This window comes from Rhagoletis zephyria, unplaced genomic scaffold, assembly GCF_001687245.7.
Source record: "Rhagoletis zephyria isolate East Lansing unplaced genomic scaffold, Rhagoletis_zephyria_1.1 Rzeph_scaffold_01515, whole genome shotgun sequence".
NCBI classification, from domain to species: Eukaryota; Metazoa; Arthropoda; class Insecta; order Diptera; family Tephritidae; genus Rhagoletis; species Rhagoletis zephyria.
Window position 1 is genome coordinate 55,908 of NW_016158599.1, and position 24,456 is coordinate 80,363.

A 24,456-nucleotide genomic window follows, 5' to 3' on the forward strand; every position below is an offset into this window, starting at 1 on the left:
AGTTTCGTGCTTATGTTTTTGTATATATATTGTTTAGCAGCACCACGCCTCTATCAGAAAATTCCGAGAATCCAAAAATTGGTACTGTGACAAGTTGCAGCGCATCATTTTAACTCGACCTGCTTCCTGTTCCACGGATAACGGTATGTCTTTTAGAGGTTTAAAACTATTTTGCGTCAGCAATTTGTCATCAAACTGCATTAGATCATACTATCCTCAAAAAACCTTGTTTTCGAACGTTTGCTCAGGTGTATCGAATTCTGGCAGTTTGGAAACGCGCAAGACTTAATATTTTCATCCAACTTCACTAACTTTTTTTTTTACTTTTTCAAGAAAAAAAAATTTTTCTGCTAGTGAATCTGGCGGCATGATTTTAGTTAAATGTCATAAACTTATTAAAAGTCAAGTGGTCGGGAATAACAACGAATGTCAATAAATTAAACCACCTTCTATTTTTGTATCAGGTCGTTTTCTTTTCTCGAAATAATGTTGCCCTGTTTTCCTCAGCCCTTTCACAGCTTTACGTGTTCATTTCTCAAAATATTGACCTCCGACTAAGCAAAAGTGCCATACTTTCTGCTAATATAGCCATTTTGCGGGACAAAAAGCAACGTACTGAAAATGTTCCAATATTTATAAGAAGGCAAAATTGTTTAACAGAAAAGAAAACGCCATAAGTTTGTAATTTATCTCCGTAATTATATACTATATAATATATGACATCTGATGTAAAGCTTAGCTACGTATAATCTTTATAAACCAAAAAAAAAAAATGCAATGGATTTACTAGTCTCTCTAATTGTAATTTATGTATTTAAAAAATTTAAATCTAGTTGAAACATTTAAGCCATTACGCAGCCATAAATAAAACCTGACATTTTTTTACAAACGCAACACCTTCATTGTGGCGTCGCATACTTGCGCGCACTGCCATGAGCTGTGATATCATTTTCCTAAAGTGAAAATCCAAAGTTTTGATAATAATACATTTTTAATAATATATTCCATATAATACAAATTTTCGCAAAACATAGCATTCACAATATTTAATAGAGTTGTTTATTCTTGATATAAATTATAACGTACATACATACTATATAGTAAATACCATAACTTTGTATAGCGGAAATTTTCGTGATAACGTTAACTATTTCTACTACTACACATTTCTTATTCAATATAATTATATGTTTAAATTTACATTCCACTATATATCTAACTTAATGAGTAATTTATTTATGTATACATATGAAGTGCATTTATTAATTAAATTCAGAAACTAGAATACTACATCACAGTAATTTTCAAAAAACAAACAAAAACACACTAATATTTGTGAATATGCTAGTATTGGTAGGTTATGCATCTGTTACTTTTGATTTCTGTAGAAATATTTATTAGAGTATGACATCTACTTAGTTGTAATTTGTAGATAGGAAGCGAAAAAAAAGGTTGACTTTGACATTTAGTGTATTTGGATACTTTTAAAGTTTTAAATTGTTTGATTTTATTTTACAGCTTTATATGGGGATAATGTTACTTATTGTTTTTGCTTACTTTCATTTTGAATTTTTCGATAGCGAGCTTTCGCCTTACAAAGTGATGCTTTCAAAATTTTATTACATAAAATTTTCATTAAAATAGCTTTACCATAAAATATGTATTTTAATTTAAAAAAGTTTTTTTTAAAAATAGAAAAAATTAACATTAAAATACATCTTCATATTTTATGTATGTACGATTGTTGTATACTTTTTGTTAGTGGGGTGCACAGGAGCGCACTTTCGTACCTCAAACTTTAACACAAAAAAAAAGAAAAATTAAACACGCAGAACAACATTTCTTAATTTAAAAATGCTCAACAGGAAATATAAACATATCACTAGCGGATATATGCAACATTTTATCAACTACGAGTGCATAAAATATATACATCTACGTACAACATATTTGTATAAAAATGCTTTCTGGGATGAGTTTAATATATGTACATATATATTTTTTTTTTAATATTGTGCGTTGTTTTTTTTTTCTCTCGTTAAGCTCACTGGAGTTTTGAATATCACGCCGCTTTGGGACATCGCACATAACGTAAAACCGCATAGCCGAGTCCACGAAACACCACAAAGAACATCATCAATACGAGCGTGTTCAGCCAAAGCGGTGATGTCGAGTTTTGTGCCTTGAGTATTTCCTGATATGGAATGAAAATCGTCGCGGTGTCGTTTGTTTTGCAGATTTCAAAGCTGCTGGGATTGCCACACCTGCGGGGAACCAAAAATGGGATTATCACAAACACAATGCCGACACGTAATATAATAGACAGTATACGCACCGTATCGCCAGTCCTTCTCGAAACTCTAAAATTTGCATATTTTGATATGCATAGTGTATCATTGAGGTGTAGCGTATCCAGCTCAATCCATCTGGAATGCGTGTGGATAAATAGCCGCCAAAGAGTTGTGTCGCCAGCGTATAGAGTGCGCTCAACGTAATGCTAACATTCATATCCATGCAACAGGCACCGATGAAGAAGCCCACGCTCTGCGCCACAATTGTGTTGAGTAGTAGGAAGACCAGCATTAAAAAGAACAGCTTGAAACTGTAAAAAAATCGGAAAACTTGAGTACTGAGAAAATTAAGGCGACAAGTTCAAGTACAAAGTATGTTTGGCAATTTCTGGTCAGAATAGCAGAAGATTTATTTCTAAAATCATGGGTAGAAAAAATGATCGCGACATTTTAGTTTGCGAAATGTTAAGGGTAGAATGTAGAACAACGATATGGGTATGAAATAATAGAGAACAAGTAATTTTTATGCAAAAAACAAAACCGATTTTAATTCCCATAAAAAATTTAAGATTATCGTTAATTTCTTCACGATCAAATGATCGGATCCAAAATTAATTAGTATAGGACCACCTTTCCTTTGAAAAAATAATTATAGAAATCGGTTAACGTGGTCCAAAGTTATGCGGTAATATACATAAAAAAATGTAAAAATATTCCGACTAATTGATAGCCTCCTCCTTTTTTTGAAGTTGGTTAAAATTTTAGAACTGAAAAAAAAATTATATTTTTTGTGCAAAAGGTCGAATAGGTATTGAAAATGTTTTTTAAAACTTTATATTTGAGGATTTCCAGTAGTTATTTTTGAAAAAATAAAAAATAAAATGTTAATGACTAATATCTCCACTACCACATCCTCAAATTTCCTCCTTCTAACTTTATTAATAGAATAAAAAAATTAATATTTCTCTCTCTCGCTTTCCTTCGCCATCGTCGAGTGGTTAGAGGTGCGCTCTGTCACTCGGTAGTTCGATCACAGCTCCGAGCAACATCAAAAAAGTGTTTTCTCTAATAGTGGTCACCCTTCGGCATGCCCAACTTCCGAGTGTATTTCTGGCATGAAAAAAGTTTCTCATTTAAATCATCTGTCGTCCGGAAGCGGCATAAAGCTGTACGTCTATTATGATTCAATAATAAAAGGTTTGCTCAAAAAACAGTTTTCTCGCTCCCCCTTAACAAATAGGCTCCCTTAGCAAGGCACTGGTTGCTAACTCTTCAAAATTACGTGAAAAGTGGAGTAAATGTAAAATTTGTAGAACAAACATTTCGGTAGCATAACCGTTGCCATTATTGATGTTTGAATAAATTATATTCGCTGACATTTCATTTTCTGGCTACGAGAATTTGGGTAAGTTTTGCAATAATTTTATGATAATCCATAATACATTTAAAAAAAAATCATTTCTAAAATGTAATACACCTCATTTGCAGCGTTATTCATCTCAGCGCATATAAAAAGCGGACCGCGCTTTATATATAAATATTCGCCGTAAGTGTGCATCGCCCTTCCAACCCAACCGATTGGAGCCCAGACATAGCGTTCCTACTGACACACACTCACGTAAGCTAAGCTTAAACAAATGGCCAATATACCATTTTTTAACAATAGAACCTTTTTGTTTACAGGTTTCCTTGTGCGTTTGCTTTTTTTGCCTGTTAGTTTTACTATTTTTTCTGCCCCAGAGCAGTGACACCCGTTTTCAAGTGCGGACATAGCGCTCCTACTGACACAGAATGGTATGATAATAAACAACTCGCTCAGGGTATATGTTTCGGTATGTCCAGGACCAGTATGACATACCGTCTGAATCAGGACATAGTCGAGCACTTTTTTGGGGTAATGCGCGCAAAAGGCGGACTTTTTGATAATCCGAGCCCGATGCAATTCAAATATATGTAGGATGAGAAGTACTTGCTAGTTAATATTGCTTTAAAAATACATACATCAATTATCAAGAAGACTACACTCAGAAATATATAACTAATCATAGCCCGAAATACCGCAAGTTTTGCTGCTCGTGGTAATGTGGAAACCGATGCAACAGAGTGGCTTCGGCCCACTGATACATCAATTCAAAATTTAAATACTTTTCTTACTGACGAAGAGGTGCTTTCAGAGGAGTTCGCGTTATGTGACGAGCTATCGTTTCCCAACGAGCTACAACAACAAGAGGAGTTTGATATTCTCCACGAAGACCCGCTCGAATATGTCGCGGGATTTATTGTTAGAAAGCTGGGATTGACAGAACACGTATCGAATGAGCCTACCTTCACGTGGGCAGATGAAGTGTCCAGAGGAGGCCTAACGAAGCCAAGCATTACCATTTTGGGGATAATCAAGCGATTGGAGGTCATTTTTAAAAAACGGCCCAACTATTCGGAACTGCGACCTACTCTTTAGAACGGCTTATTACGTGTTCAGAGCACGTACGTGCCACCGCCGACGTCAAGAAGCTATATTTAAAAACAAGAATGTTCCGGCTAATAAGAAATCTAAACAGATCGATTAGAAACAAAAAGCGGTAAGGAGTACTTAAAACAAAAGCCCTTAAAGTATAGCAATTGTAAGGAATGCTCCTACGGCAATACTTTAATTTAGTAGTTTTAAGAAGTTTTATGTGGCAACGTTAGATTTGTGATCTGTGTAAACAACACTTTAGTGAACTGGTCCATATTCGTAAAAGTATTTATGTGGCAACGTAACATTGATAGCTTGTAAGAAATTGTTCTTAATGTGGTAACCCTGAAAATGTAATAAGAGAAAAAGAAGAATAAAAATGTCCTCTTCCGGTTGGGACATCAAAGCGTGAGGTACGCTAGAAAAACGCTCTCTAATTAATCAGAAGATTCCAGGGTCATCTTGGGCTATTGCACAATAATACATTTAAATAGATACAGGTAGTTTTTCAAGTGGGCCGCTGTACTTTATTGGTTAGAGGTGCTTAGTACCACTCAGGAAGACCTGCGTTCGATCCCTGGTTGGGGCAACATCTAAATTGGAAACCTCCGCGTACATTTCTGCGGTTGAAATGCTTCTCATAAAATGTATTTACCGTTGTGTAACATCCACACGCACCTAATAAACTGAATTACAAGCTCAGCAAACATTTGCGATACAATATCGTTATTAGCTTATACCAACGACTCGTTTGTCTAGCTTATAACTTTTGATTATACATATACTTAAGCGCCACCTAGTGGACCAATTATTTGTAAAATTATTTATAGTTCCATTTCATACGTTTCTTATTTCGTACATACATTCGTTTTTTAAATAGTAATTTAATTTTGTGAACTATGGAATGCCAAGAAATAAAGACAAAGAACTTACACAAATTACCACATACAATTAATGCATATTAAAAATAATATTTCCTGTATTCTACGTTCTCTTTAAATAAAAGATTAAACACCTATTTTGTATAGTATTCATTGCAATGGCATGAGCGGTTTTGCTTAACGTAAAAGCTTTGTGGTGAAGAAACTTCGTGACTTCGTGATCTATTTTCAGTTTAAGGATTTATTCAAAAAATATATTTTTTGGATTGTTTGGTTTAACATTGCACTTGGCAATTTCTGTAAGAGCTATCGTATCACAGATCCGTATACATATTTATTTGTATATCCATACATACCATTGATTTATTTATATTGCCCACAAGCTAAATACTTTAAAATATTTTCCAATATAAGTTCAGTTTCTTTATAAGCCGTTCGCATTCATTTGTTTTCATTAATTTAAAAAAGTACTCAAAAGGGATTTAATTTTTCCCTTTGTACATCCTGCTTAAATGCAACCTTTTGTAAGGAAAACTGAAAACGTTGTTGTCACTATTGAGCAAATCTTTTATTATTGAATCATGTACGTCTCTCGCCTTTATGTACCAACATTAAGGCGCACACCACAATTCGTAGCAGAAGCTCGGCCAAGCACTAGCAAAGCGCTAATAATTTATTTATTTTTATTTAATGCTCTCTTACCTGGTACAGCCCAACATTGGATAGGATATCATGAGGTAGACAGTCGGCAGCGTCACAACCAAAGGCAATTCCCCAAACATTTTTGCCAAGTAATATGCAGATAGCCTGTAAGCGCCCGAACGACGTTCCTTACTAATAACTTCGCGTTCTGCAGGGACTAGAATAAAAAAAAAATACAAGTAATTTTTGAACAAAAAACACAACCGACTTCAATTCTCATATAAAAATTTAGGAGCAACGTTAATTTCTTCAAGATCCAATGATCGGATCTAAACCCAATTGAGGTACCATCTTTCCGATAAACAAGTACTATTAAAATCATTTCACGTGGTCCAAAGTAATGCCATAAAAGAAAAGAATAATCCGGCGAATTGATAACCTCCTCCTTTTTTGAAGTCGGTTAAAAGTGAAAAAAATTCACTCATTAATCAATTAACAAGTTTTTACGATAAATATTGCTTTGTTATTTTTGACCAAATAATTTAAGTTTATTCGAAAATTTTACTGAGCTTTACAAATGGTTGAAGCTATAGCTGCTATTTCAGAGATCACCATATCTCCTCATCAGACTTTTCATCTAGGTCCGCCCCAGTGAGCTATGCTCGCCATGTAAACTGTCGTTGCCTTCTCAACTTTTTCATTTAGACTTGATTCCATAACCACAATAACAGGTTATTTGCTATATTTTTAGAGATTTCACTATAGCCGTGCTCGTCATTAAGTTCTTGTTATTGTTTATCAATAAAAAAAAAAAATATCAAAAACGGCCACAAGTTCAACAAATTTAGACGAATTGTTTTCTAAATATTTTTTGAAGGAACTTACAGGAATTTAAGGCGCCAAAGAGCGCAAATAGCATCCAGTATGTCTGTGAGAAGAACATCCAGCCTTGCAGATCGTGTAGGAACTCTTCGGTGCGTGGTATTTGAAACCAAATTGAGCCGGCCATCAATGCCAAACCGATCGTTTGGAACCAATTTAGTTTGGACAACATACGCGGCTTTGCCTCTTTGTAGTTGCGGCTGGACAATACACAGAACTGCGTGTGAAAACTCGTCGGATAGTCGAGCCAATCGTTGTCACCACAGCTCTCATAACGCTGACATACACTTGAAGTGACGCTGGAGTTTGATTGCGAATCGTGGCCATACCACAGCTGTTGTGACGCCTCTTCATTGGAGTTCTGATGATCACTTATGATTAGCATGGCATCGTGGTTGATGTGATGATTATTATGATTTTTGTGTATGCCCTGATAATAGTTGTTGATAATATCATTGATGAGTGCATCATGCTTGTGAGACTTCTCATTGACAATTTCTGTTGTGATGGTGGTGGTGATGTTGGCCGTTGGTGTGACATCAGCAGCGTCACCATTGATGTCGCCATTATGCCGAACATTGTTGGAGTGGTAGTGCTGCTGATTCCGTTCATTGTTCGTGTTCACCGTAATACAGTTTCTATTCAAGTAATTGCCATGAGATTCCTTGGCGGCGATGAACAGCTTCTCGCGGATTTTGGGATATGACTTCAGTTGTTCCACTAAGAAATGAAAAATTGCAGTTTGTTTAGAAGGTATTTAAAAACTGGTTAATCATCAGTGATTACTCACATACGAAGTCCGCGGGATTGTAGTGCGGTTTAATGGTAACACCGATATTCTCGAAATACGTATAAATATTATTCACCTCGCCAAAGTACGCAGTTCGACCGTTGTAAAGCAGCAACAGCTTGTCGAACATGTGGAACATTTGCGAAGAAGGCTGATGCACGGTGATCACCACAGTCTTTTGCTCTTGCACGGCATAACGCTTGAGAAACTTCATGAGCGATATCGCAGAATGACTGTCAAGGCCGGATGTTGGTTCCTGAAATGTGCGCGAAATTCGAAATTAAGAGATGCAACTATAAATGTGCTTAAGACCATGCCGACGAAAGAGGTATGCTCTTAACTGTCGACTATATACGTATGTACATGCATATGTATGCACGTATGGGGAGCGTAAAAGCTCGCTCAAACAACGCGGCATTAAATTGAATGAGCTTAAATGTATGTGTTGGCAGCTGCTCCATTTGCCACGCGAGTTTGTTTTGATTTCTCTCAACCCCACAAACGTACATACACTATAGTGCAAAACTGAGTACACAGTGTTTTTTTTTAAATATTTGCTAGGTTTTTAAAGTTAAAACTTGTTTGTTATTGTTTTTTTTATACAAATAAGGTTTATGCTTTAAGCAAAGCTCTCTGGCATCTGAGAATATGAGCGTACATAAAACTGTTGGTATGCAGTTTTATTGCCCATAGAATTTCTGTCTGACAAGGGCAAGTTTCAACCGGCTAAAATCGCGTTGGCGGCTTTTTTTTCCAAATACGCATGAACTTCTTTTGGAAGAAAATACGCAAGACCGCTTACAAAGAAATCAAAAAAAAAAAATCAACGGAACTTGTTTTGTGATAAAAACCGCAAAATGCATATCCAAAATTTTATAAAAATTCATATTAAAAAGTTCAACGTTTTTATGAAATTTTTTAGAATTTTTCTAATCTCTGTATAATTTAAAATTTGATTTATGTGGTTTTGGTTAAAGCATGAACAATAATTTTATAAAAAGATATCAGAAAAATTTTTACTTAAAAAACTTTGCAAATTTTTAACAAAAACCACTACGTACGGAGTTTTACACTACATATAGTGCACATACTACATACATATAAATTCTTATTTATACTCACATCTAGTAACATCAGCAGCGGATTGGTTAGCAACTCGCATGCGATATTGGCGCGTTTCTTCTCACCGCCCGACAATCCACGATTTAGATAGTCACCAAATTTCGTGTGTTGACAAAATGTTAGCTCCAACGCTTCCAGTATACGATCAACCGACTTGATTTTCTCCGCTTTCGACATTTTATCTGGCAGTCGCAGCAGAGCCGTATACATAACAGTCTCTCTGAGGGTTAGCCCAGAGAAGAAGATTTCCTCTTGGAGCACATAGCAGATCTTGCGGCGCCACTTTTTCGAGAGTGGTTCGCGATTCAGATAAACGCCGCCACTATCGAAGCGTCGCTGTCCGCTGAGGCAGTCGAGCAATGTGGTCTTCCCACTACCAGATGGGCCCATTACGGCTAAAACTTCGCCAGGGCTGCATGCATAGTGGAAAAGAAGCCAGAACAAATGCATAACATCAACAAGAAGACAAACAAGAATATAAGCGCAATGGAAAATGAAGTCAAATCGTTGAATGGGGCAGATATATGGAGTAGTAGATGCATCCATAGATGGATGTGGGTAATGGAGTACGAAGAACAGAGCAATATAGGATGGTGCGAGTAAAAATATTAAAGTGCAGTAAGAAGGAAAGAAGAAAAAAATAGAGAAAAGAATAAAAAATGATTGTTTATATGTAGGTAAAATGTGGCAGTATGTTTGTAGTTCAGTTGTTACCTTACTAAGCCATTCACATCAGAGAGAATTTGGCGTTCATTATGGAGCACGTTTAGATTCTGGAATGACAACTGTAACGTACGATGATGCGGTTCCGCATCGGATATGAAAGGAAATGTAGACATTGTGTGCTCACTGCTGAAATGATACAGAAATACATACAAAACAATGGAATTAGTATGCGTTTTTTTTTCATTCAAATTACTGCTAGTGTTGTAAATATGTACATACATATGTACTTATGTATGCATATTCGAGTTTATAATGGCTGCATTTCTTTATTCATTCTGAACGTTTGGAATAAACTTTTTTGTTTACTTATTCTTTAGAACGCTCCTCGTGATATGTTAACGTATATTTCAAACGCATTCTGTTTATTCCGGCTGTGAAATGGGATTATCCAGAATGTATAAAGAAACGCAGCCAATGAAATGAAAAAATTAGAAGAAAATAAACATAGGCATAGTCGGAAAGTGAAGTGAAAATATTTTTCATCACTTCATATAAAATCAATACTCGGCTTTCAAATGAAAGGAAATTTATTTGTCAAAAAGTTTTCATTGTGAAACGTTTTGCGCATAGTTTTGTAGCTGTGAAAAATATACGTTGGTCACTTTGCTCAAAAACACAACTTTTTGATGATAGACGGAGAGCTCATGACCAGGGCTGATAACTATCCTTACCTATAAGGCCATATGGGGATAAAAAAGTGCCAAATAGAAAAATAAAAGTGCCAAAAAAGGTGCCATTCTTTTTAGTCTTTCCCATTTAACAATAAAATAATAACTACATTTCTAAAACAAAAGGACTATGCCAAAACAAGATAACCCAGTTGAATAATCTTTAGAAACTAGAAAATTTTAGTTGAGAAAAAGAAGTACATGCAAAGGATTTCAAAAAATGTATTGAAATGTCTCTAATTTTCAAAAGTGCCATTTTGGCACTTCGTGCCAAATTAAAAAATTAAGTGCCATTTGATGTAAAACATTTTATTTTATTTTTTTATATTAAAAAAGGACAGGTATACGCGGTAGGGTTGGCAAACTATGGATGAGACTATCGACAGTGAATTTACAATAGAATTTATAATGGAAAATGGTCTTGAGAAGGTGGTTTTTATCCGATGAAATGCAAGTGTATGTATATAATTTGAGGCCTGCGAATAGAGATCAGCATAAGTTCCTTTCACCATGTTTTTTCGGTTTATGTAGATGGTCGTACCATCGTTTTAGCAGTATCCATTCTTTCATTTTTGGAAACCATATAGCAATTTTGAAACGGAAGCCCCAGAACGACGGAGTGTGATCTATAGCGTCTACATACATACATATGTATGTCACATCGAGCTCATATGTTGGGTTTAGAATTTAAACAGTTCGGTTTAAATTTTGAACCCAAACATTTTCTATGTCGTTTGCTTCACGTTGCACTTCACGAAAGCTTTTTCATAATTAAGAATAAAAAAATCTTAAATTTCATATTCCGTCTGATGGGGATTGTTCCCACCCTTGTGCGAAATAAAGTCAATTGACATTATTAACTTTTCAAAAGCGAAATAAAATCCATTGACATTATTGGTCTTACAAACATTAAATTTGTTTAGCTTCGCGGCGGCCAGCGTCCGCGCGCCACACCACGTCACGCAACGCCCCGGCCCAGAAGTAATATATCAATGATGACAGGTAATAAGTCCCAGATGGTTCCTAAAATCACAAATTAGTTTTTGTGCAAATTGCAGATAGAGGGTATTAATGTCTGCAGGAAAACAGCGTGTAATTTGTGCTTCAAAAGTGTGTGAAAACCAATCAATTAACTTACATGATCTCGGTTCCGATATTAAATAATCAATAATTGTTTATACCCGCATTTTGGGACATTGGCTTGAATGTGCCATCTAATAAATAGTGTCGTCGCATTCCTTAGCTGCTTTTAAATGATGTCGTCACAAATTGCTGGCGGAGACATGAATACAGTGTAAGAAAATTCCTTTTCTATAATTGTTTCCTTATAGAAAGGTTGGTTTATTTTCCACATTAGACATTCCGAATTCCTTCAAAATATGATAATTTAAAACAAAGAATTCATTCAGTGTTCCTCCGGGGTTCTTGGACATGGACTGTTTCTACAATTTAATAGTGGTCGCTTTATTTTTGTGGAAACGAAACATGTTTTGCAAGTTCTGGATCATTTCTACACTCTTTTTCTTCAAATAATTCTCGTATTTCAGCTGCGTTTTGCGTTTGGTTTTTCGCATAGTGTTTTTACTATATTCGTAATTTTAAAGTTTTTAATAAAATCAATTGGTGGTAGTTCATGAGGCCCCACACTGAGGATTTGGCAAGAACCTTTTTCATCTATAAAAAAATAACACTTACGGGGCAATGTTTATTGCAAGAACAAAGTCGTTTTTCTCTAGTTTTTGTATTTTACGTTATGTTGATTTTCACGAAATTCATACTGGATATCGAGAAAAATTGTCGAGCGTTTATTTGGTAATTTTTTAATGTAACTGAGAGAACGATATTTCTATATAATTAAAAAAAAAAAAAACATTTTACTTAAACAAGTTTTCAACCAGTCGATACTTTTTGGTACTCGCGATACTTACTCAGTACTTGCCAAAAAGTAGAACCGGTCCCCCCAGTACTTTGAAAAACTATTTTATTTTACCTTTTAAACCCACAGATCGCTAGGTTAGAGTGAAAAGCTTTTGCTAAGTCCAGTTTATATCTAATAATTGGAAATGCATCGTTTTTTTATAAGATCGGACTACCTATTTTATTTATAGCCGTTTCTGTTCAGTGATACGCAAATTTATTAAGTCCAAAGTAATGACAGAAAATATAATAAGTTCCAAGGAATAATAAAAAAAAGTTTCGTTTGAATTTAGAACTGCTAGCATGCAAAAAAAAATTAACGCGCACTACTCATAGTTCTAAATTCTCTAGTACCGAAACAGTCCGACACTAGTGCGTTTCCTCACAGTATACTACGTATTAAAAGTGTTAATCCCGGTATCCCGGGATCCCAAAAATCCCGGGATTCTTGGCAAATAATCCCGGGATATTCAAGATTTGTAATTTGCACTGATGGCAATAAAAGAAACTCCTTTTATTGACCAGTATTGGCCATATTTATTTTTTTATTTAATAATTAACATTTTTTTATAAATGCCTAGCTCATTATACATCCAACACCGATAGTAAATTTTAAATAAATATATCAATATATTTGCGAAGCCACGGGCCAAATATAGTAAAATTGCGTTTCTAGTTTTTGACGCTGACGTCAGTAATTCAAAACTGATTTGAAAATTTCAGAGACATGTGCCTAGAGAAGAAATATGGGTATCAAAGTAAAGGAGAATTCCTGTGGAATTTAAACAGATTCAATTTTTCGGCGCAGAAGGACTGGTAAGTATTGAAAATGTCCTTTTAAAATTATATCCTGGAAATCTCGCAATATTGGTTTTTGAAAAAAGTATATGTTAAGGACTAATATAAACTTTATAACATCCTCTAATTTTGTCCTTCCTTTCACTTTATCAGTTTGAAAAATAACCTAGTCGTCCTTGTGAATCCAACAAATTTTAATTTTGTTTTTAATTCTTAATTTGGTACCCATACTTTTATACTACATTGCATTGAATATTTTAAACAATTTTTGGAATCAATCATATCTTCGAAATTACAAAGTCCTTTAAAATAAATCAGATCATGTCGTCAGAGAGGAAAAATAAAACGCCACTTTAAATAAAAAAATATGTTTCAAACCCATTTATTTTATGGTAGGAGAGCTTCTGAAACAATATACATAGAAGCAATTTTTTCGATTTAAGCCGTTGAAAAGTAATGAATATCTTAATCTCGGGACTAATCCCGAGATCCCGGGATTGAGATAGCGACATCCCGGGATCGGAAAAAGCTGAAAAATTACCATCCCTAGTACGTATCTATGTAAGTGAGTGTGGTGATTAGCTACTGCATTAAAAAAAGCTGACAGTGTCATCTTATTTAAGTGTTTCTGATCTTGGTCTGATTTCAGCGCCGGGCCACTCACATAACAACATATAGTACAGCCATATAGGTATGTATATGTGTACATATGTACATATATGTATGTATGTATGTATGTACATATATTTGTACACTCATTCATGCATATGTATGTATGTGTAATATGTGTGCATACCCTGCAGGAAATGTATTTAACTATAAGCTTACATTAAGTTGATTAGGAAGGAGGGTGGTTATCTCTGCATTTGATATAACTAACTTGCAACGAACTACTTTTGGGCATAAAATATCAATAGGAAAAACAAAACATTTTTTTAAATCTGTTTATTTTTATTTACTTTATTTCTGCTGTAGGTGGTCCCAAATTCGAATTCCGTCAGACATAACTTCAAAATGATAATATGAAATTTGGATCTTCCTTTTATTTGTCCTTAATTCGAAAAGTGTTTGCGAAGTGTAAGATATTTAAATAGAAACGCGTTTAAAGAAAACAATCTTCTTCATTACTCCTGCATTACTTGTCAACTAGTTTCAAGTAAGCTTTTTGTAGCTAACTACAAGTTATATACTTTATAGAAATCCCGGAAAAAAGCTAACAACAAGTTAGTTATTTTTTATCAATTGATAATTTTTTTTTGCAGGCTAAGTATGCATGTATGTGTGTATGTACGCACGCCAACGCATTAATCAGCTGCAATGTTATTTGTAAATATTTTCATTTTGTTGCGTAGTTAAAAAATTGTTGTTGCTATTACGTATTATTTAACTTACACATACATACATATGTTCATATTATTACATATTGTTATTATCGCATGTGCGTAAGCATATACGTATGTATGTATATAGTACACATATGTATTTAAATATATGCATGTATATATTTTTTATTAAGAATTTTTCGGTTTTCCACGCCTTTTGTTGTCGCCATTCTTACCCTAGCATGGCTGCTGTATTCGCAGCGTCGATTTAATCTCATTAATACATGCACGCAATATCTGTTGGAATTACCATTTTTTCTTAATACATATTGAATACATTTTTTTTTACAATAAAACTTGGACATACAGCCCTTGAGGTCATTGACTTCTTGTAAGGCAAGCACTTACTCAAATTACATAAGTATGTGCATGCACGTATGTATGAACATACATACATACTTACAGTACCAGTATCTATAGGAATATCCGCATTTCTTGTGACTCCGATACACAGCTGACTAAAGTGTAATGGACCAATTAAAAGTGCAAAATACTTTTGTGTGTACGTATGTAAGTATGTGAGGGCTTTCATATACATATGCACCTAAGACTGCATCACTCCCCATAAAAAAAAAAAAAATCGGTGCTGTTTTCCATTGGAATTATAAAATCTCGGAAATTTCGGAAAAATATTAAGATTTACGTGTGCTGGACCGATTTGAAGATACCTTCAAATATTCAAATATTGAGTTTTTTATGAATAAAAATAGTCTTTCAAGCTATTTTTTGAAAAAAGCACCTCAGATAACAAAACCTTTTAAGCATACATAAAACATAACATAAAAAAATGTTCAACGGAATCCTAAAAATGAGATTTCGGAAGCTGTTTTTGAACTTTTTCAAAGGTTGGTTTAAGAAAAACTTTAGAAACTCAGCCAAAGCTTTGCCGATTTACGCTTATGAGGAATAATTGCTTAATTCCAAGTTGAATTAAGATGTGTTGATATTTGAAAAAAATAAAATAAAATAAAATTGGAACGCATTGGAACGAATTAGTTTATTTGCAGAGAAATGGAAAGGTTTAGAAAATACATTTCCAACGACACCTCATAAGTCTACATCGGTAAAGTTTTGGCTGAGTTATTCTAGTTTCTCAAAAAAGTTAGACTCCACTTTTGGAGATATTTTAAAATCGGTCCAACTCACGTAAATCTTAAAATTTTTCCGAAATGTTTGGTGGTAGTCTTCAAATATAATAAATTTTGTGATCCCGGTGGAAAAACCGCAACTTCTTTTGGTGATGCAGTCTAATGCATATACCTACATTTTCATGGAGAAAATTTGAAACCAAAATTTATTTGTAATGTTTCTCAATCGTATGTGTATCGATCGATTTGAAATTTTCACTCAATAAACTACAAGCTATACCAAAGATTCTAAGTTTAACAACACTTCTTAGTACTGATTACAAAAAAAAAACTAAAGGTTTTCAAACTTTTTTATGAGAATTGCAAAAGTTGTGTTATGAAATTTAAAAAAATATTTGTTTTAATACAGTATTGTACATGAATATCCAAGGAAGTTTTTGTGCCAGTTTCATATTCAAAAAGAGAGTAGCTCCAAAGTTATAACATTATTAAAGTGACGCGCACGGTAAGCGGATTAACACGCTCTACAGCGCCTTATAACTCGGGAAAATAAAAAAGTCCCTTTTTATACCCGAGCGCACTTGGGTGTGCTACCATTACGTCGGGCCTGGGTTCAAGTCCGGTTCAACCCAACATCGAAAAAAAAAAGTTCTTTTTAATAGCGGTCGCCCCTCGGCAAGCAATGGCAAACCTATGCCATGAAAAAAAGTTTCTCATAAAAATGTACAATCGCCGTTCGGAGTTGGCGTAGAACTGTAGGTCTCTCCCCTTTATGTGACAACTTCAAGGCGCACGCCACAATTCGGTTAAGAAGCTCGGCCAAACACTAACATATGTGTAAGCGCCAATCTATTATTATTTTATGTTTGTATTTTTTTTATTAACGTTCAGTTAAAGGAATAAATTAAAATTTCTCTTTAAATTTTTTGGTAAGTAAATTTTTAAGAAAAAAGAGACGATGAAAGAGTAGCGTTTTATCTTTTGAAACAAATGATTTAAGCTGCCTTTGTACCAATCGCCACTGAAAATGTGGAAAGAATATTTTCGCCAATCAATTTTAATAAAACTGGAAATTCTAGCACTCTCTGGTATTTTAAGAAATAAATATTTCTAAATTTAAGGTATCGAATGAAATGCTCAAAAAGTTAACAAAGAAATTTACGAAAAATAATGAAATTGAATTTCATTAAAACCAAATGTGATTTAAATGTTCCAGTTTATATAGTATAGGTTTTCAATTTGCTTTCTGATTTAATCTGGTACAAGAATTATTTGTCAACCCTCATTAAAATATTTGCACATTTCATACTTTAATATTTTTTGTTGCCACCGCTTTTACTTAGCAACATCAGAATTTAAAAAGCATGTTTTAAACCGTCCCAGAAGATCTTATGTGGTAGAGACTAGATTCTTCATATTATGATATCTATAAATGCGCATATTTTCAGCCTTATTCTGTATCACGAACGATAGGCAGCCCGAACGAATCGTCTGAAGACGACAACATCTCTGATTGGAATTTTATTACTCTATCGGGCGTCTTCGTCTTGCTTTTCATATATTAAGTTGCAATGGTCTCGGTTGCATTTAAACCGGCTAATTTTTCAAAGTATGGCATGTCGCGTGCTTTTGTAAATCATACTCAAACCCTCTGAACATAAATTGTATTTCTTTTTTACTCGCAGCTCCCGCAGCTGGTTTCATTTGAACATGTCAGAAAGTATTTTAAATACAACACGCACCTTTACTGGGTGGAATTCTACAGAACACTAAACTTTTTTTTATATCTAATCGAATTAGTAATTGTTTTTTTCTTATAATAATTATAGTTATATATATACAATTATTTGAATAGGATAAACTGTTCTGACTAACACAATTAAGAAATAGACACCTTCCTTTAAGGAATCCCATTTGTTTCACTTTAATCGACTAGGACCCGTTTTCTCAAGCACCCTTTAAAGTTAAAACTATTTTATAACTAGCTATTTTTTTTATTACCCGGGCGTATAATTACCCTGTGGGGAAAATCTTTAGTTCTGAACTGGTGCGCTTCTAGTACATTTAGACCCAGTAACGGTTCGCGGTAAATCTCTTTTGCACGCAAACAACTGGCGAATTTAACATGGCGATGTCCTAGGAAGTGTCAATTGCCCCCCGCTGCATCCCTTTTTCGATAGTTCCGAACTAGTCCTAAATTCTACATTTCCTAACCAGTTCTAAAATTGACAGACGAAAAAAAGGATTATGATTTTTGAATCTTTTTGAATGAAATGTGTTTTCAAATTGAAATTAAATTTGTTTGAATGATTGTAAGAAATGTACGTTTACATAGGTACCTATGGCTGTAGCTGAGTTTGCTCGCTATTATTGGTTAGATTCCAGACGGTCCCAAGATGTTAAAATGTTAACACAAATTTTGGGTTTGTGTTACTAAGCTATGAAAAAGCGTCTGGGAAGTGCAGAATAGAAGCGTATTTGGAACAAAAAGTAAACAAGCCCCGCTGCATCCCTTTTTCGATAGTCCCGAACCAGTTCTACATTCGTCACTATAGATATAGATTTCTAGTGAAAAAAGTGATTTTTTTAAGTACCTTCTATCGGACTAGTTCGTTTTTAGAGATAAAAATCTAGTACGGAACTAGAAATTTGATTCACTAGCATGCGGTTTCTCTGCAGGGGAAAAGATTCTGCACAGAATAAAAAAGTACCATGCTGTTCAGTTTTAATCAAAATACGAAAACGTTCTATCTCTAAATTTTACAGAAAATAGTTTAATTAATTGAAATTTATTGAGAATTACCGCATTGCTGCTACTAGCACTGACGCACAAATTCACAAATGTAGAAAAATACAGTAACAAGTCTATTCTGCACGTTACCGAAGTTTTGTGACCGGAAAATTGCATTACCAAAAAATGTTACCACTTCTTGTCACCGCGATTCTAGGTACGTTGGTAATGCAGTGAAAATATTCAGCAGTTCAGATATGAAGATTTGTGAAAATTCTTGTATTGCATATTTCACGGGGCAATATTTTGTTACCGGTTTATGAGATGGTAACCCAATTTACCGATTACAGAATGCGAAACGATTTAAAAATTGACAGATACTTTAATTACCGGTTACAAAATCTATGTTACCAGAGTAGAATAGACCTGTAAGTGATCGTAATTTGTTGAAACTTTACTCCTTCAAGGGTTAGTCCACGGCAATTTTAAAAAGGAAATCGGTTTTTGTGACGGTTACCAGGAGTTTTAGTACCAGTTACCGATTTCGAGAAAAGTGGTACGGCNTGAGTTTGCTCGCTATTATTGGTTAGATTCCAGACGGTCCCAAGATGTTAAAATGTTAACACAAATTTTGGGTTTGTGTTACTAAGCTATGAAAAAGCGTCTGGGAAGTGCAGAATAGAAGCGTATTTGGAACAAAAAGTAAACAAGCCCCGCTGCATCCCTTTTTCGATAGTCCCGAACCAGTTCTACATTCGTCACTATAGATATAGATTTCTAGTGAAAAAAGTGATTTTTTTAAGTACCTTCTATCGGACTAGTTCGTTTTTAGAGATAAAAATCTAGTACGGAACTAGAAATTTGATTCACTAGCATGCGGTTTCTCTGCAGGGGAAAAGATTCTGCACAGAATAAAAAAGTACCATGCTGTTCAGTTTTAATCAAAATACGAAAACGTTCTATCTCTAAATTTTACAGAAAATAGTTTAATTAATTGAAATTTATTGAGAATTACCGCATTGCTGCTACTAGCACTGACGCACAAATTCACAAATGTAGAAAAATACAGTAACAAGTCTATTCTGCACGTTACCGAAGTTTTGTGACCGGAAAATTGCATTACCAAAAAATGTTACCACTTCTTGTCACCGCGATTCTAGGTACGTTGGTAATGCAGTGAAAATATTCAGCAGTTCAGATATGAAGATTTGTGAAAATTCTTGTATTGCATATTTCACGGGGCAATATTTTGTTACCGGTTTATGAGATGGTAACCCAATTTACCGATTACAGAATGCGAAACGATTTAAAAATTGACAGATACTTTAATTACCGGTTACAAAATCTATGTTACCAGAGTAGAATAGACCTGTAAGTGATCGTAATTTGTTGAAACTTTACTCCTTCAAGGGTTAGTCCACGGCAATTTTAAAAAGGAAATCGGTTTTTGTGACGGTTACCAGGAGTTTTAGTACCAGTTACCGATTTCGAGAAAAGTGGTACGGCTTTTTTCAAATGTATAAAGCAGAGATACCAGATAGAAATAAAAAAAAAAATCAATTCGAATTGAAATAAAAATAATCTATGCAGGTACAAATCGTCAGAAAATATATCGATCTCCTAAGATCGATTCTTAAATTTTCATTTTATATGTATGATTTTTATAACAAAACAAAACACAGCGATTCGACGAACACTAAAATTACAAACATACATACATTGTTTATAACGGTTTCAGTATCCAGATTTACCCAAAAGTTTTCGAAACACAACAATTTTAGATACGAAAATTGGAAAATGCAATTCTGAAGATGCTACGACAACCGCTGATTTTTTTGGCACTTGTTTTGCGGTTTTTGGTTGTGTATGCTGCTTCTCATTAAAAAACAATCGCCGTTCGGAGTCGGCGTAAAACTGTAGGCCCCTCCTCTTTGTGTGACAACATCAAGGTGCACGCCACAAATCGGAGGAGAAGCTCGGCCAAACACTAACATATGTGTAAGCGCCAATCTGTTATTATTATTATTATTATGTTGCTCACACAACAAGGAGAACAAAACAAACAAAGCCAAATCAATCCACCTCAACTATTACGCACTGGCCTGCCAAAAATCGAGGTTATAATGAATAAGGACGATTCGAATATTTTATACTCATTCTTGTTTTTCTGTGTTTGGGAATAGAAGTCGATGCTTTTGGGAGAAAGTCATATATTATCCGGATGGGTATCCTTGGAAAACAGCTAAATAAACAAACTTTTAATTTGATAATGTGCCGCAATGACAAAAGCAACCTCAAACCGATTAAAATATCAGGGACCCAAAATAACCGTTATCACATTTTTCAAAAATAAGAAAGTCAAGGAGNAACAAATTACATATTTTTGAAATCCAGAAGTCAAGACGAATCGATTGGTACCAAATTTACTTTATTTAGACCTAAGGTTTTTGTGTTATTTAGCTAAGTCTTTTATTTTTGCCGGAAAAAAATAAAAGTCACATTTTAACCGTTATTTTTTAACTGAAAAAATAAAAGCCAAATTATAACAGTAATTTTTTTTCTCATAAAATAAAAGTCACAAAATAACTTTTTTCTCGAAAATTTTATTATAAAAGTCATAACCGGTTGGGTCCCTGTAAAATATGGCTTCATAATGGAAAAAAATGTTTGGAAACTAAAACATAGACACCGCAAAGTACGGTTAAGTGTTCACTTTTGCTCTTTGAATTTAACTACATACTAAAGGCCATTCTTGGTAAAGCTTTATAAATGTTACAGACTTATTTTAGAAATCTCCACCCATTTGACAGTGGTTACGCCATCACAATTATTCACAGAACTATTCAAGTGGATTTACCTACATATGTATGTGTGTATGTATTTATGTTATGAAAATCTGCATTTAAATAGTTTTTATAGTTTCACTCCCAAACCTGGGATTATTTATACACATTTAAACGAAGCTAAAATAAGCGAGTATAACAAAAAAAAACAAAAAATGATGATCTCATAGAAATTTGGTTTGACCCAATTCTCGCAAAGATTTGTGGGAAGAAAAAAACGCACATTGAAAAGATTTATTGAAGAAAAATAGTGTACTTGAGTTTCAAATGTTAACGTTAAAAATTAATTAATAATTAGTTATTAAATATCTGCTTTCTATCTTCCTATACATATTTATATTTAGTATACATATGTAGATAACTATGATATTAATAGATTTTTTTTTTTATTAACGCAAGGCAACTTAATGAGCACACAACATTTCACAATAGAAATTTGCAGCCAAGCGAAAGTGTGGCTGTAAAACTTCAATTTTCGGCATTAAAGTAGATTCGGCTTACGGAAGCTCGTCAGACAAAGTTTTTTTTTTGTTTTTTAAATTTATGAATATAAATGTGTATATTATAGTAAAAATCGTATACTTATCGTATATACATATATGCATGTATTTACATCTGTATGTATTACTGGTGAATCTCTGCAATAGAGGTGCAAAGCGACAGCTACTAATTATTATTAACATTTATTTTTACAGCCAATTAATGGAAGTATTGAACGTTGATCTCATAACTCCATACATATGTACATAGAAACGCACATACTATTATAAAACAAATTTCTGCAAATGTAAATGCCCTACACATTGGTAAAAGAAAAAATCTATGAAAACAAAAGCTCAAGATTTATTTCTCCAAAGCCATTTGCGTTTGTTGGACAAAATTGTTTAGTCTGTCCTCTTTTTTGTTGGCGTATTTGTTTTTACCGTCTACCTTCGTGACGATTTCTTTTGTTATTTTTTTAGCTTATTGCCAAAAGGTTATTAACATTAAAAAAAAAACGCAAGAATTACGTGAAAGTTGGGCAATATGTCGATGGACGCTAACCGCTAGCCGTTATTGGCTTGATGAGCGATAGTGTGTGAATTCAGATGTCCAGTAAAAGAGAAAAACTGAAGAAGGGCGGCATAATGCCAACAAAAAAAATATTTTAAATTCTTATCTCGTTTTTGGAATACATTGACCGATATTAAATGGGTGAATCGAAGCGCACCTTAAAAAAAAAAAGTGTCAAAGAATCGCGAGGGATCAGCCTTTATCTGCTAAGATTGCAAGTAGAAGCGCAAAAAGTGCCAAACAAGCGTATGCACATCCAGAGGTGGGGCGATATATAAAAAGAAAAAAAGAAAACAAACAAAAGAGCAGAAGAAGCCACGAATAATCGTAGAGTGAAATTTCAATAGACATACATACCTGTGCACATATGGGTCATTCCATGCAACATTTACACCTTAAAAATTTTTTTTGGTTCCGAAATATTTTTTTACATTCTTTATCGAAAAAAGAAGACAGCTATTTTTTAATTCATCGCGATATTCGAAAATCTCGAAAACAAATTTTGGAATTTTGAACTCACAGTTTACAGTTAATAACCTATTTGCCAGCGAATTGTAATCAAAATGTGCATAATTACTTAGGTTCTGCATTAGAGTGTGAGACAGATTAAAAAAACAAATATAATTTTTTGCTTTACAAAATGTAATTTTTTTATAATTTTTTAATTAGTTATACACTGTTTGATTTTTTGCAATCTATGTAGTTATCAAGCTTAATGGAGTACCTGTAAAAACAGTTAGTATGGAAAAGCCAAACTGTAGAAGTTACGAGTTTTTTCATGCCTGCGTATAGGGCCGTAGCCAGGATTTTTTTTCGGAGGGATTCTGGCAATTTTTTTTTAGTTTCACTTTTATTTCAACATATTTTGATTAAAAGAAAAATACTGATAAAAATAAAATTTTTCATAAAAACAGGGTTGAAATCTTGAAATTCCTGCCCGTATTTTGTTTGTAAGTCAAATATGAGTGGCATTGCGCTACTATGATAGCACGGCCAATCAATCATAGCCAACATAGAACATCGCCGTATTGTACCAATCTTTTGACTACAAAAAAAAAATTGTCCCATTTTTTACCAATAGTCCGATATAAAAATTTACAAACCTGTACAAATGTACCAATCGAGTGACAGACACTGCCTTAAATTAATTAAATTCTGAGTATGCTGTTTCGTAGCCCATTGAGTTCTAGTAGAATAAATTAGACGTTTCAAATTACTAAAAATGTCGATTGATTTTTTACAATTTTTAAAAGCTCGAAATTTGTACGAAAGTTTGTTGATTTTTTTTTAATATTTCACAAATGAGTAGTCCACTTGCAAACAGCGTTGTGTGATTTTATAATAGTGAGCCATAAATTAAAAAAACGTCTACAACAACAAGTAACATCCAAACTGTATATTTTATTTATTATCTGAGCCTAATAACATTGAAAAACAATATCGCAGTGTGGAAGTTTTTGCAAATTTTAAGTATAAAAAATTAATATAGCGAGTTTTGAAACAGTAACTTTTACATAGCCTTCTTTTTTTAGCTTGTCGCGTTCGCTCTTCCATGAAGATTGGTCTACTTCTTTTTTACGACGTCTTCCACTAGGCATCGAAACTACCACATTTTCTTGCAGTTTCTAAGTTCATCAGAAGATGGAGGCTCTTGAACCTGTATAAATAACTACGTACAATAAATATTATAGCGACTTTTGAAAGTGTATATATACATACAGAAAATATTAAAGCGACTTTTGCTAGAGTAGCTAACATTTGATGCTATTTTTTCCCGAATATACAAGGATTTAGTCAGTCGCTGTTGTGTAGTGGTAAGCAGTGCGCGCTTCCACTCCGCAGCACCTGGGTTCAAGCCCTGGTCAAAGCAACATCGCAAAAAATATAGAAAAAAGGGTTTTTCTTAACAGCGGTCGTCCCTCGGCAGGCAATGGCAAACCTCCGAGTGAATTTCTGCCATGAAAAACAACTTCTCATTAAAATACAATCGCCGTTCGGAGTCGGCGTAAAACTGTAGGCCATTCGCACGCCACAAATCGGAGGAGAAGCTCGGCCAAACACTAACATATGTATGTGTAAGCGCCATTCTATTATTATTATTATTACAAGGATTTTGCACTGTATTGCNTTCTCATTAAAATACAATCGCCGTTCGGAGTCGGCGTAAAACTGTAGGCCATTCGCACG

At 34.1% G+C, this 24,456-nt stretch overlaps 1 protein-coding gene across 1 annotated transcript; it reads right to left on the reverse strand.

Moving 5' to 3' along the window:
* Window positions 1-1,036: 1,036 nt before the first annotated feature.
* E23 (ABC transporter G family member E23) lies at window positions 1,037-10,010 on the reverse strand. The gene is made up of 7 exons (XM_017617877.1): window positions 9,778-10,010; window positions 9,064-9,475; window positions 7,942-8,197; window positions 7,155-7,871; window positions 6,330-6,486; window positions 2,336-2,602; window positions 1,037-2,264 (listed from the first exon to the last, which is right to left on the reverse strand). Exons 1-7 carry the CDS (start codon window positions 10,008-10,010, stop codon window positions 2,063-2,065), a joined length of 2,244 nt encoding a protein of 747 aa, XP_017473366.1. The 3' UTR covers window positions 1,037-2,062.
* Between the last annotated feature and the right edge of the window lie 14,446 nt (window positions 10,011-24,456).